We start from the raw sequence: 15,434 nt of genomic DNA, 5'->3' as shown, positions 1-15,434 counted from the left end.
GAATGCATGGCTGTTAGTGTTATGTGTATGTGTGAGTGTGTATGTCCCGTCTGTTCCAAAACTTACCGGACACCACTGTTGGAGGACATAAAAATGAGAAATTACACCTGGGAACAGATACACAGCTGCAGAACTGCCTAGAGGACTTAGAATGGGAGAGTTACTGACGGGACCAGGGAAGCAGCGAGCAGCACTCCCTAGAGGACTGAGAATGAGGAATTGCTACTGGGAGCAGAGATGGAGCTGCAGCACTGTCTGGATGACTTAGAATGGGGGGATTACCAATGAGACCAGAGAAGCAGCAAGCAGTATTGTCCGAAGAACATAGAAGGAGAAATTACCACTGGGAACAGGGACACAGTTGCAGCACTGCCTCGAGGACTTAGAATGGGGAAGTTACTGACGGTCCAGGAGAGCAGCTAGCAGCACTGTCCAAAGGCCCGAGAATGAGGAATTACCACTCGGAACAGAGACACAGCTGCAGCACTGTCTAGAGCACTTAGAACGAGGAATTACCACTGGGACCAGAGAAGCAGCTGCAGCATTGTCTAGAGGACTTAGAATGAGGAATTACCTATGAGACCAGAGAAGCGGGTAGCAGCACTGTCTAGAGGACTTTGAATGAGGAATTACCGATGAGACCAGAGAACCAGCCAGTGACACTGACTGGAGGACTAAGAATGAGGAATTACAGATGGTATCAGAGAAGCAGCTAACAGCACTGTCTAGAGAACAAAGAATGAGGAATTACCACTGGGAACAGAGACACAGCTGTAGCACTGCCTAGATGACTTAAAATGTGGGAATTTACGCTGGACTAGAGAAGCAGCACTGTCTAGAGGACTTAGAATGAGAAATTACCAACGGGACCAGAGTGGCAGCTAGCTGCACTATCTGAAGACTTAGAATGAGGAATCACCGACAGGACCAGAGTAGCAGCTAGCATCACTGTCTAAGACTTAGAATGAGAAATTACCACTGGGGCCAGAGAAGCACCTAGCAGCACTGCCTAGAGGACTTAGATGGCTTAGAAAGAGGAATTACCAACAGGACCAGCGAAGCAGCTAGCAGCACTGTCTAGGGAACTTAGAATGAGGAATTACAGACGGGACCAGAGAAGCAGCTAGCCCCACTGCCTAGAGGACTAAGAATGAGGAATTACCACTGGGACCAGAGAAGTAGCTGCATCACTGTCTAGAGAACTTAGAATGAGGATACATCACTGGGACAAGAGAAGCAGATGCAACACTGTCTTGAGGCATAAGTATGAGGAATTAGCACTGGGACCAGAGAAGGAGCTAACAGCACTCTCTAGAGGACTACGAATGATGAATTACCACTATAAACAGAGACATAGCTGCCGCACTGCCTAGAGGGCTAAGAATGGGGAATTACCACTGTGACCAGAGGCACAGCTGCAGCATTGCCTAGAGAACTCAGATGAAGGATTTGCCGGCTGGACCAGAGTAGCAGCTAGCAGCACTGTCTAGAAAAATTAGAATCGGGAATTACCACTGGGACTAGAGAAGCAGCGAGCAACACTGCCCAGAGGCCTTAGAATGTGGAATTACCAACAGAACCAGAGAAGCAGCTAGCAGTACTGCACAAAAAGGTACCATAATGAAAGGAGAAGCTGTTGGAGCTAGGACTGGAAACAGACAGCTATGGCAGTCGATGCGATCCAGGTCCAGCAACAAGAAATAGAGGAACTAGAAAAGCTAGGACCCAGGACAGCCAGCAACGGAGGCCGACATTATTGAGGCCTAGGACCCAAACCAGGAAGAAACTTGTAGAAGGCAGAAGAGGCAGGGACCCACATCTGGCTATTGATGTCATCTGAGTCCTGTGGTTAGAGACGATAGAGGCTTTCCCTGTCCCAGCAGCTGCGACGTACTGGGTGCTCTGGACAAGATTAAGGATAGGGGAGCTTTGCGAGCAGAAAGGATCATCAGCTGCAAGCTGCGATATAAAACTCCCCTCCACCTCCAACTCATTAGCAGAGCTTTTTGGTAATAAACAGCTTGTCTGAAGCATGGATATGCTTCACGGCAAGGCTGCAGGGAGAGTGCAATGTCATGCAGAAATAAATAAAATAAGGAGTGTGCGACACTAACCTCTATGGCCCATCGTGAAATAATGCATGTAACAAGAGCAGTTTTGAGGGCATGACCAAACCAGCAAAAGGAGGGACACATGTAAGCTATAAACCAAGAAAGCAAAGGATTTTTGAAAAGCATGTGAAGGAGCCAATTAAAAGCGATGGGCGTGCTGAATGCCCATAAATGGGATACAACAAGCCTCAAAGAGCAGCGCATGCACTCTGCTAGGTTCTACCTAAAAACTGAAACTGTAGCTAGTGACCATTTGGGTTAACATTTAAGTATTTCAACATTAATACCACTCAGATGTGTAACTAGAGGATTACAAATAAATGTCAAGAGGCAGTTTGAAATGTCTGTAGCTATGTCACAGCCAGCACATGTTAGGAAACATTGACAGGTAGAAAGGTTTAATTTTCTTATTACTCAATTCAACCTTAAGTAGTGCATGGAAGCCCAAAGTGCAATATGTGAAAGCAGGATATGTCCAACATTAAAAAGCAATGTCCTTTCAGTGACATGGTTAAAGGTACTGGGTGTGTACTAATAATGTGTTCCTTTTGTGAAAGACCCACTTTAGGGTAAAAGTCGAATTCCTCAAGCAGGACTAGGTAGCAACTAAAGAGAAAATTAAAAACACTGGGGCACATGCATCAAGCCCAAATTTAGCAATTTGTAAATAGCAAATTTTACCGATTCGCTATTTGGAAATTGCAAAATGCAATGCATGAAGGATTTGCAAAGAAAATTGCGATTCCTTAAAATTCCTTAATTGCGACTCGTAAAGTGCGAATCACTATTAAGGAATGCCTTCCCATTCATTCCTAGGGCCTTGAGGCCAGAGGAATGAAAGTGAAGCCATTCGCAATTTGCGAGTACCAAATAGGAACTTGCAAATTGCAAAGGGTGCTAGGGGGCCTTAAAGGCCACCATGATGCACCCCCCTAAGGGCATATGTGTACGCCACATGGCACTTTGAAAAATGCACTTTTGTGCATTTCTCAAAGTTTTTGCAAATTACCATCAACTTGCAGTTGATGGTAATTAGCATTTCCTAAATGCGAAGTCGCATTTAGGATAGGATTTGATACATCCCAAATGGGAAATAAAGCATTCTCAATTTACATAATCACAAAATTGTCGATTACCTATATTATGAATGGATTTTAGGTTGACGCATCCCAATTGCCCAAATAAAGGTAAAGAAGGGGCCCTTTTGCGATCAGTATTTAGGTTGATGCATATGCCCCACTGTTCCTTCTTTTCCAAAAGTCTTGTTACTTGAAGATACAAGATGTTTGAAACACGCTTCTTGGGTAATTTTGAAACATACGGTCCACATTTGCATGGTGACATGAACAGTGATCTATTTAGTTAGTCATGCCTCATATTCCAAAGTTACAACGATGCCCCCTTTGAAGAGACATACAATAGTTTCTTTAAGAAAAAGGAGCCACCGTTCCTACCAAAGGATTTCCATGCATTTGCAGGAATGGCAAGGGGGGATATTCCCTTATCTTGCAAATTGGCAGTGGGGAATCGACAGGGACTGTAAAGTAGATCTAATTTAAAAAAAGAACATTTTTCATAACGCCTTTATACCATCTAGAGTTCTAGTATTGGCAGACACTTTAGTAGATGCTCCGATTCCAGCGAGAGTGCTTCTGATGACTACAAGCTGTGCTGGAGGTTGAAAGGCTACAGCAACAAATGATTGACGGAATGCTGAATAAATCAAACATTCACCCCCAGTCAAGATATATGGGTTAAATCCACTGTTCTTTTGCTCATTACGCCTCCCAGTTTGGACCCAGCCGTATGCAAATCAGTCTTGACACTGTTCCTCACCCCGAGTGGGACGGGTATGCCAAGGTTGCGTGCTCTCCATGCCACTGAAGTCAAGCTAGCCTGGCTGATGAGAGGTGATACCCCGAAACTGGCCCCAGGATGCTTGTTTCCGGTCCAGGAAGAACCTGGCCTGGTAATTCGGGCTGGACTGTTCCCATGGGGAGCACGATCAAGACTGATTTGCTTATGGCTAGAAACAAACTGGAATGGCATGGTGAGAAAAAACCTGATGGATTTAGGCCAGGATCTCTGTACTGGGCGTGAATATTTGACATTGTTCAGCATTCCTTGCCATAAGTTGTTTTTTTTGCATTTGGAGGTTGAAAATCAGCTATAATCAGTCATTGGTCTACTAATAGTCCATCCATGGTGCACTCTCTAGCTCTCTTGGGTATTACATTTTCCCTGAGATGCTGAATACTAGTCTCCCCGGCCTTTTGTGTTTGGTTCCAGTGCTACCATGTTCCTGTAATGTCTCTGTTTCTAAGGCCCAGATCTTTTCTCTGTTGCAGCAGGTTTTGTGTGAACTTGTTTACCAGTCTTTGGATTCTACCTCTTGCATTTTTCCAATATACTTCCTTCACCTCCACCCTTATTGCTCAGTCATGACCCAGTGTTCGTTAATTTAACTTTGGTAAAGAGTGCCATTCCAGTTTGGACCACTGGATTTAAGTTAGCCTGGCAGATGAGGGGTGATACCCCAAAACAATTCCCAACTTGCTTGTTTCGTGTGTCAAGGGAGGACTGTGCCTGGCACGTCGGGCTGGACAGTTCCCATGGGAGCACAGTCAAGACTGATTTGCATATGGCTGGGAAGAAACAGGAATGGCATAATGAGAAAAAACCTGAAGGATTTAGGCCCAGATCTCTGTACTTGGTGTGAATGTTTGACATTGTTTATCATTCCGTCCATCAATTGCTCTTTTTGCATTTGTCACACCAAGTGGGATGTGTATGCAAGAACGTGGGTCCCATGCCCTCCATGCCACTGGATACAAGCTAATCTGGTTGATGTGGGGGTGATACCCTGAAACCGGTCATAGGATGCTTGTTTCCTGTCCAGGGAGGACCTGGCTTGGCAGATCAGACTGGACTCTTCCCATGGGGAGCAGGGTCAAGCCTGATTTGCATATAACTGTGCACAAACTGGAATGGCATGATGAGCACACAAAAAACTGTGGATTTAGGCCACGATGTCTGTACTGAAGATGAATGTTTGACATTGTTCAGCATTCCGTACATCAGTTATTCTTTTTGCATTTGGAGGTTGAAAAGCAGCACAAGCTGCTATCAGTTATTGGGCTACTAATTGGCCATCCATGGTGCACTGTCTACCTCTCTTGGGTATTACATTTTCCCTGAGATGCTGAACACTAGTTTCCCTGGCCTTGTGTGTTTGGTTCCAGTGTTACTATGTTCCTGTAATGTCTCAGTTTCTAAGGCCCAGATCTCTTCTCCGTAGCAGCAAGCTTTGTGTGATCTTGTTTACCAGTCTCTGGATTCTACCTCTTGCATTTTTCCAATATACTTCCTTAACCCCCACCTCCACCCTTATCTTTCGGTCATGAGCCAGTTTTCGTTAATTTAACTTTAGTGAAGAGTGCCATTCCAGTTTGGACCACTGGATTCAAGCTAGCCTCGCTGATTAGGGATGATACCCAAAACTAGTCCCAGCATGCTTGTTTTGTGGTCCAGGGAGGACCTGGCCTGGCAGTTTGGGCTGGATTGCTCCCATGGGGATCAGGGTCAAGACTGATTTGCATATGACTGGGTCCAAATTGGGGTGGCATAGTGAACCAAAAACTATGGGTTAAACCTAGATCAGTGACGGGGGTAAAGGTTTGACAATATTCAGCATTTTGTCCATCATCTTTTGGTGTTATCCTTCAAATTGTCAGCATTGTTGAGATACTAAATCTACTATTAGACTTCCAACCAGAACATCTCTAAAATTTCAAAAGGGAAGTATTCACAAATCTGTCTCGTCAGGAGAATCCAATTGTTTTACAAATGAAATGCAAGAGACAATTTGAAAGTCTATCCATTCTTTGTCAGTCTCCTTCCTGTGTTAAAGGCAAAGGACAATCTGCCCCTGGATGCTTGGGCTTGAAATAAACTCACGAGTGAACTGATGGCTATTTGACTAGTTTATGGTGTCCAGCTATACAAGCACATGTTCAGGAATCTTTAGCGGGGTAATACGTAATATTCTGTTTTTCTGTTCCAGTGGAGCTTGTTTGCATGGTCCTGGTCGGGATCCTGTGGGGTGTCACCAACCCATTCCTAAAAACTGGAAGTGAGGGACTGGAAAAGATCAAGAAAGACCGCTGGATTCTGCAGCTTCTGGAAGAGATGAAGTTTCTGGTGCTCAATTACAAGGTACTGCACTGAGAAGCTATATATATGTCTGAATGTTTTCATTTAACCCAGTTGCCGATTATTAAGGAAAAACATCTGAACTCGACTAATATGAATTTTTATAGTCAAGATCTGTATCAGAATGCCTCCTGTCAGAGCCAGCAGCTTTGGTGAAAGGCAGGTGAGGTCACGGAGCATAATAGAAGCAGCTGCTTAAAACAATGAAAATTAGACGTTCCTTTTCTTTCTTCTCTATTTTTCTGGCTTTCAGTGACTAGCGGAGAGAATATGTTTCTTTTTTTTATTCCATTTACCATTATAGAAAAGTTTGAATCTTTCGGAATGCTTCTACACATTGCAAACTACTGTAACTTTTTTTTTTAAACTGACTTGCAGGTAATATCTTTTTTTTAACTAATATCTGACATGTTTTTGATGTGTTCAATTTTGCACTAGAGGTTCTGTTTTTATTCTTTATGTTTGCAAACATAATCTCTTTTTTAAATGAAAGAGCTATGCACCAAGGGCCAGATGTAGGTACCCTAATGCCCATCGGTAACGGCCGAAATTACCGAATTTCGACCGTTACCGACCGGTATTAGGCATTTGGGATGTAGGTGGCTACATTTCAGATTTGGTAATTACCGAATCGGTATTCAAGAATTCGGTAAATTACCTAATTCTTAGACACCGATTCGGTAAATTACCAAATCTGAAATGTAGGAAGCACTCAAGTGAGTGCTTTTCACCTGTAAGGATTCGTTATTTACCACCAACTACAAGTTGGTGGTAAATTATGAAAACCCTAAAAAAAAGCAAATTTTTGCATGTAATAACAGTGCCATGTGGCAGACATACATGCCCCTAGGGCATGTATGTGTGCCACATGTGCACCCATGAACAATTCAGAGGTGCAACAGTGTGTCAAAGTGACACCCTGCCACCCTTGAATGTTTCCCCTCTTTTTCGGTAATTCCCATTCATTCCTACGGGCCTACAGGTAACGCTTGTCCATGGCATGGTTTCAGAGCTGTTTCTGCTCTGGCACTGCAGTTGTTGGCCTTCTTAGCGTAAATCTTTGTCACAAATTCTCAACTATTAGATTGCCCTGTATATTGTTCCCTGAAGGTAATAACCGTTAATAAATGCATTACTTGAATTTCTAAGTTTTCAATGTGAATATACCATTGTCAGTGTGATTAGTAACCTGCAGTAGACTATTGCTAGAGAAATCTATTCTGACCCAATCCACCAATTTAAGCCTTGTCCACTTCCACCTTTTGGTATGCAAGAAATAACATTACTTCAGAGGTAGGTATTAGACAGAGTCAATTCTTGCTGCATATGAAAATCAGCTACTGCCTTGGGGACAAAAGAAGTTCTGTCAGAAAACGCTCTCAGATTAGGACACCTCCAGGAAAGAGTGTTTAACTCCTTTGGGGCACTTAGGGAAATAGAAATCTTCTATACCCACGAAACATGGAATCTGTTATCGTTGTCAGTGCCCGAAAGTGAGTTCTCCTGATGGTTGGTATAGGACTTTGAGGTGTCATAACTAGTACTGTTCATCCGTCCATCATCCCCTTTGGTTTTGCTTTGTTCGCCCTAAGTTGGCAGGGTATGCCCAGACGTGGGCCCCTTGCTCACTTTGCCACTGGATTCAAGCTAGACTGGCTGATGACGGCTAGTTAGCCAGAAACCGGTCCCAGGATGCTTGTTTCCGGTCCATAAAAGACATGGCTTGGCAGGTTGGGTTGTTCTTTTCCCATGAGGCACAGGGTCAGACTGATTTGCATATGGCCATGTCTGAACTGGGGTGGCGGAGTGAGCTAAAGAATGATGATGGATTAAACCCAGATCAGTTGACTGGGGGTGAGTGCTTGCAATGTTCAACACTCCGTACATCATCCCCTTTGGTTTTGCTTTGTTCGCTTTAAGTTGGCAGGGTATGCCCAGACGTGGGCCCCTGGCTCACTTTGCCACTGGATTCAAGCTAGCCTGGCTGATGATGGTTGATTAGCCAGAAACCGGTCCCAGGATGCTTGTTTCCGGTCCAGGGAAGACATGGCTTGGCAGTGCAGGCTGGAGTGTTCCCATGAGGCACAGGGTCAGACTGATTTGCATACGGCCATTTCTGAATTGGGGTGGCGGAGTGAGCTAAAGAATGATGATGGATTAAACCCAGATCAGTTGACTGGGGGTGAGTGCTTGCAATGTTTAACACTCCGTCCATCATCTCCTTTGGTTTTGTTTAGTACCACTTTCCTCCACACAGCATTTGCATATTCCAACAAAACCAAACAAATGGCCTCTAGTTCCTTCTAATGTGATGAAGAACTCCTTTCCTGCATCTCCATGTGCCATGTAGCAACCTGTTCTCTAGAGTTGCATCCCAGCCAAGACCATTTTCATCTGACATAATTGTGGGAGAATTCGCGTTGAATCTCCAGCCCCCAAGAGAGCTATTCACTGATGCCCTCAATACCTGGTATGGCTCTCTTCATGCCCTCCACTGTCTGACCCCTAGAAGCAGAATTTATCTCAACCTTTCCATGAAAGGGTATAAGAGAATGTTCATCCGATAAAGCCGTACCAGCATTGTAGCCATTATTTCGGTTAATGCACTGGTATCTGATTTGAAACGAAATAGGTGGGTACAAATTAGGAAATGTTAATCTTCCACTACAAATCTTATAACTTTCTAATAATTCTGATTCATCTGAAGTTTGAGATATGTATTTAGCAAACTCAGAGTCTCCAGAAATTTGCTTGGGTAGACCTAATAAAAATTTTTAACAATCTGTATTGAAATGTGAAGTTCAAACCCAAATACTAACACACTTTATAGCCAGTTCTTTATGATACCCTTTGATTACTTTCTCTAATAGAAAAAGGATAGACAAGATTTCTTCTCCTTGTTCTTCCTCTGGAACTGAGTCACTGTTTTCTTCTGAGTGCTACATAAACAAATGATGGACAGAATGCTGAATAAATCATAGATTCACCCCCAGTCAAGAGATCTGCGTTAAATCCATCGTTCTTTTGCTCACCAAGCCACCCAGTTTAGACCCAGCCATATGCAAATCAGTCTTGACCCTGTATCTCAAGGGAACAGTCCAGACTAAATGTCCAAGCCAGAGAAGGCATTGTACCTGTTACTTTGAACTACCCAAAAAGCTGAAGAACCGATTTTTCCAATCTCAATTCCATCACAATATGTGATGACTGAGACAGGACTCCTCATTGCAAACATCAAGGTTTGAAGTAATGTCAAAGCTCAATTCCAACACAATGATATCATGTGATGAATGAGTCCGGTCCACCTCTTGCAAATATCAAATTTGAGATAATGTTACCATATTAGGTCTTTGCAGTTTTGTCCATAGACCATCCACACTGGCAGATTTTCCATTAATCTATGTTTCAGTGATAGGCCAAGGCTGTATTGGTTTCAGTGGCATCTGATAGCAATTTAACTAATTCAAACATTTGCAAGTGAGCAAACCTTTCACTTCGAGTTATAGATTGTCTCCTACTATGATCTAGAAGCCTACAGTGCCTCCCATCTTTCACAGGAGACCACTTTATTTTTGCAATAATTTAGAAATGCAATTTCTCAGACCCAAATTTGATACTGCTCCATCATTATCTTCTTGGCCACCCCTCCAGCTGCTTCAAACTAATCCCTCTTAGGGCTCAAAAATCATAAAATGTTACTAGGCCTGCAGGTCTAGTAACTTGAATAATCTATTTGACCTAACTGTAATGTGTTTGACCCGTGAACTGGTCTCAAATTGTCTGATCCTATGCAAATATTTTGTCTTATGGAGCTGCCTTTTTCTTTAGTACCACATAAGAGAGCACCTTCAAATGTGCAAGTTCACTATTTCTGCTGAAAAAAAAACGTTTTATTTACTAGACTAAATCTTTGCTCCATGTATAGCAAGAATCGAGCTCATATATAGGGTACACATGATCGCTGGCTTGCCTCTTAGTTCACTACTAGCATTCTCATCTGGGCTGAAGCAGTAATAATTCCCAGTTCATGTTTAAAAACTCACTTTTCATAAATATATTACTAAAGCATGATGTGGTAGTGCACTATCATTTACAGATAGCATATTTTCCATTGAAATGGCCACAAAACGTTCCAAGTAACGTAGTTTTACTGATAATAGCGCATAAACAATGTTTGGAAATTGGGTTTCAGCAAAAGATTTTGAAATTTGCCCACCACCAAGTAAAGTGTTCTAATTTGTTTGGATCCTATAAACATATTTTTTCACCACAGAATTACAAAAATGTGTCTTCATAACTAGTGAAATATATTTGAAATGTTTGCACAGTTTACTTAGCTATTTCAGTGCTGTGTTAAAAAAAGCCTGACATCTTAAAGCCTTTCATTTCATATGATTTGCACAGTTTAATTGTCACACAGTACACTTTACAAAATCCTCTAACTTCAGTCGAAGAAAGAAAAATAAACAAAGGAATACAAACTGACTTTTGATCTCTGTCTCTGAAAGCTAGCACTTGTGACAAGATAAGAAGATTTAAAGAAATCTTTTATTGCTTTTTCACTTTGTGAGCAATAAAAATGCCTTTAAATCTTATCTGGTCACATTTGCTCCAGTTTCAGAGACAGAGGTCAAAAGTCAGTTTGACTTCCTACATTTACTTTTTTTCTGTTACTAAAGTTAGAGGATTTTCAGCTCACCAGAAAGGGCGATTAGTCACTAAAAATAGCTGGTCCTGATTAAATCTTCTCTAAATCAAGAGAGAGGGACCCAACAACCAAAGGGGTAGGGTGCCAATAAAGACCAAAGTCAACAGGGAAACCCCCTTTGGGTACACTTGTTACACACCACACATCAATTTGCCACACTACTCTTCACTTACCAGTCAGATGGACAAAGAGGAAATGTATTCAGAATAATTAAAAACTAAGAAATAAAAATTGTACAAACTTATTCAGATATCATTAAAAACAATAAAAACCATGTATAACAGTGGTTCCCAAACTGTGCGCCGCGGCACCCCGGTGCGCCGTAATGAGGTGCCAGGGGTGCCGCGAGCACGTTGTACGAAATTGCAGCTACAGGCTGATGGACCCATGTGCAGTGGCGCAGCTGGGAGAGGGGGGTTTGGTCCGCCGCAGGCTGCACTATTTTGGGGCTAGCATTCAGTGAACAAGCCACACAGAGTCTGATTAAAAAGGCCATAGGTTTGGAAAAAAATCTAATACTCATTTCACCGAGCTGTCATGTGTGTGTGCGCGCTTGCACCAATGGGAGCGCGAGAAAGTGAGCTGGCTCGCAGAAGAGACTTCTGTGCATCCTAACTTTCCCAAAACAGCCTTTAACTAGGCAGTCACTGTAACAAATGAGGTTGGCGAACTTGTTGGAGAAACAAGGCTTCGCACGAGGCGTCTTTCCAATCTTTTAATTGCTGTGGTTAAAATGTTTGCCTTTGTGTGCTTGTGCGGGGGAGCAGTGCTTTATTTTAGTGAAACTTTGAGGTCCTAGAATGCAGCTTAATGAGTGGTGTGGAGATGGGTTAGAATACCTTTATAGCAGACACGAAATAAACCAGGGCTGTCACCAGGACTTTAGGTGGGGGTGGGCCTTGCTAAGTCTCAAACCCAGTAGCAATTGAAATCTGTCTTTAAAACTGGCTGCTATCTGGCTCTATATTCATGTCCGTAATTTTACTAGCAAAAACCCTAATTGTTTTCTCAACAATGACTGTAAAAAGCATTTCGATATTCCGTATTAGCGATGCAATCTCTGTTTACGTGTCACATGTTTTACTTTATCTTGCATTCCCTGGGAGTATTTGCTTTTTCAAGGTGTTGTGTTTCTGTAATGTTTTGATACACCAAATGACTCTTTTATAATGGTGCATATTTTAAACTGAGACGCCTCCAGATGTCTGAGAGAGCTCGGTTATGTGTGTGGGCGGTTCAAGGTGCACCACTGAGAGCTCTCAAGCTGAGACAGAAGGCAGTGCGACTTTCTCACAGTGTCTGCCGTTTGGTTCTAAATGTGTACAGACTGTATGCACCTCCAGTCCTTGGCCTCTCTTCAGAGCGATGGCTACATATGTTCAGTTGTAATTGTGGGAAAGTGCGAGATATGCAGATGGACGATTGCAGAAAGATGTGAGGGGGGAATGGGCATAAGTGGGTAACAGAGTGGGAGACTTCATAAGAAAGCGGTGTGAAGGGGTGAACTGGGTTGTAAATCCTGCAAGAATTAGATGGCAGACTCACTTATGAAGCCGAACACAGGAAGGAGGGGGGAGAACCAATTGTGGTACTTCTGGGAGATTTAAATTGTCACCTTTGTCCAAACCTGATCCCTGTTACAGCTGACTGGGATGCGTGCCCAATTAAGAAGGGGCCACACCTGGAGCATAGTAAGGAGGGAACGGTAATAACTAAGGTACTAGACTCCCATTCGTTGGCACACACGATCGACCTGATTGCCCCTGGTGCTGAGGGCACGCTTATCCCAACATTTAAAGGAAGGGGATGCTCCTCTATTATAGACTTTATAATGATATCCGTCTTTGCCAAAAACTGGATTTTAGAAGCTAGAACTGAGTGGAGTTCCTTCAGCGATCATAACCCCTTAATGCTAGTATTATTTTACATGGGTCGCCTGGATAGGAATAAGCATGAAGATATAGTTCTGAGGCCCACGGACCAAGGGAGGCGATTAAGATGGGCGAAAATCAACTCGCATGATTTTTACAGCAAACTACTAGAAAAAGGCAAAAAATATGTCGAGGACTGCTTAGATCCTTCAATAGAGGGTACTGAGCTAGTGGCGACTTTTGGGTCGTTAACCAAACTGGCAGACTCCTTATTGATAGCAAAGGGCCCGAGAAAGATCAGTATACAGCCAAGATGGTTTGATACCAATTGTTCTAGAGCTTTAAGGAATTTAAAAGCAAGCCTGAAAGATAAACCTAGGGACAAGGTCGAAGTAGCTAGATGCAGACAACGGTATAAACTAAAGGTAAAAGAGAGGAAAACTACTCTTCAAGCAGAAGTCTGGGCTGATTTAAGAGAGGCAGGAGAAAATAGGGAACATCACAGAATTTTGGAGGATTGTAAACAGTCCCTGTTTTCAGGACTGTAATGCTCCGGTCATTAGCACTAATATCCTCCCTGAGCAATGGGTCACCCACTTTGAAGGTCTCTATAACAATAGCAAGGAAACTATTCAAGAAGGGGGCTGGGATGGTAGACGGTGCTCAGAAGTAGAGCTCTCATTAACAGAGGTAACTAAGGCAATTCAAGGCCTGACCCCGAATAAAGCCCCAGGGCCCGATGGGACCCCCCCAGACCTATACAGAAGTAACACTGACCTGTGGGCGCCAATTCTGACGAGGGTTTTAAATGCGGCTATTAAATCAAGCCTCCCCCGATCTTGGTCTACAGTATTAATTGTCCCTATCTTCAAGAAAGGGAGTAGGGATGATCCAAAATGCTATAGACCTATATCGCTAATTGACATCTCAGCTAAGATATTAGGCCAGGTGGTACTGAACCGTCTTATGGCCTGAACGGAAGAGAAACACACTATAGCTGATACACAGTATGGGTTTAGAATGGGTAAATCAACCAGTGACCAGTGCCTTAATTTGTACTTGTTAGCCGCTAAGTATACTAAAGCTAGCAATGGCACTGTCTATATGGGGTTATGGACTTGGCAGCGGCCTTTGACAATGTGAATAGGAATAAGTGTGGGCCATGATGTTTGATTTGGGAATTGACCCGGGTCTCATAATTATTTTAAAAGAATTGCACTTGAACACCACTGCTAGGGTCCGCTTTAGCAGGGAGGGGGGACTGACTGACCCTTTTCCCTGCACAAGTGGAGTAAGGCAAGGGTGCATCCTTGCACCCTTTTTATTCTCGTTGTACATCAATGAGCTTGAAAATACCCTCAGTGCAATGGAAGTAGACTGCCCCAAAGTAGGAACGCGTCAAATTCCGGTACTGTTGTACGCGGATGACGCGGTCCTACTTGCACGAACAGGCAGGAGTCTCCAATATCTTGTGGACGGTTTTGTTAAGTTCATGGAAAATCTAGACCTATCGGTGAACCTAAGCAAGTCCTTCATCATGGTGGCAGGTAAAAAGCCCTCTAAGAAATTTACGTTTAAAATAGGGAATCACAGATTGGACTCTGTAAGCACTTTTCCCTACCTGGGTCTTTTGTTCGATGGTGGGATTCAGTTTAGCTCCCTAATTGAGGAACGTTGTATGAAGTTGGTTTCTGCAAATGGCGCCATTTTAAATTTTGCATGTAGGCTGGGCCGCTGGTCTCCCGAACAAGTGATGTGTTTATATGGCTCGATAAGCACGGGAAAAGGCTATATACGGTGCCGAGGTTTGGGGCTTTATGGACACAAAAAAATTACAGCTGGAGGAAGATAAATTTCTCCTGACAATCCTAAAGATCTCTCAGGCTACTCCTCCTGAGATTGCCCATAGGGAACTTGGTACCCCATACATCACAGATTTGATAAAAAATGAGGCCAATTATGGCATGGCTCAGAATCTGGGTCAATCCAGAGGCGGGGCTGAGTAGAGAAATTGTTTCAGATTGTCTGCAAAGGGATAAGGGCCTGCATATTCCATGGCTAAATTTTGTGAAAAGTACATTAGAGTCCATTGGCCAGCATACTCTTTTTAGTAATCCCTCCACGATAAACTCCAATTGTAAACCACTAGTCAGGAAACTGCTGATGGAAAATTATAACATGAGGAGAGCAGGTACCGAGTCATCAAAGCGTTCAGTAGTGGGCCATTCCTTAATTGACAACGGGGTGGGTATGGAACCCTATTTATGGCTGATTCACAATCAGCAGGACAGGTTTCTAATGTGCCGTTTTAGGCTGAATCTGTTACATAATATATTATCTTATCCCTCTGGTTTTACCGTAACGATTGAGCAGAAGGGTGCCTGCCGCTGCGACAATAGGTCTCCGCAGGACACCCTTCATTTTGTACTTCTTTGTCCTTTTTATCAGGCCCCTAGGCGCAGTTTCCTAGTTGATATTTTAAGAGAGAAAAAATTGCATCATGCTAAAGCTGCATTACTCTTTTTACAAAGA

At 43.2% G+C, this 15,434-nt stretch overlaps 1 protein-coding gene across 4 annotated transcripts in view; it reads left to right on the top strand.

Moving 5' to 3' along the window:
* The window catches only part of TMEM234 (transmembrane protein 234), a 79,883-nt gene that overhangs the window by 37,101 nt on the left and 27,348 nt on the right, over positions 1-15,434 (top strand). For all 4 annotated transcript variants that reach the window (XM_086955674.1, XM_086955672.1, XM_086955675.1 and 1 more), the window contains one exon: positions 6,175-6,326. In XM_086955674.1, the coding sequence (XP_086811800.1) occupies positions 6,175-6,326 (152 nt within the window). The remainder of the gene's footprint in view (positions 1-6,174; positions 6,327-15,434) is intronic.

Source organism: Lissotriton vulgaris, chromosome 2_1, assembly GCF_964263255.1.
Source record: "Lissotriton vulgaris chromosome 2_1, aLisVul1.2, whole genome shotgun sequence".
Classification (NCBI taxonomy): Eukaryota; Metazoa; Chordata; class Amphibia; order Caudata; family Salamandridae; genus Lissotriton; species Lissotriton vulgaris.
The sequence above is the reverse complement of the archived record's forward strand: the minus strand, read 5'-3'. Positions and strand labels throughout refer to the sequence as shown.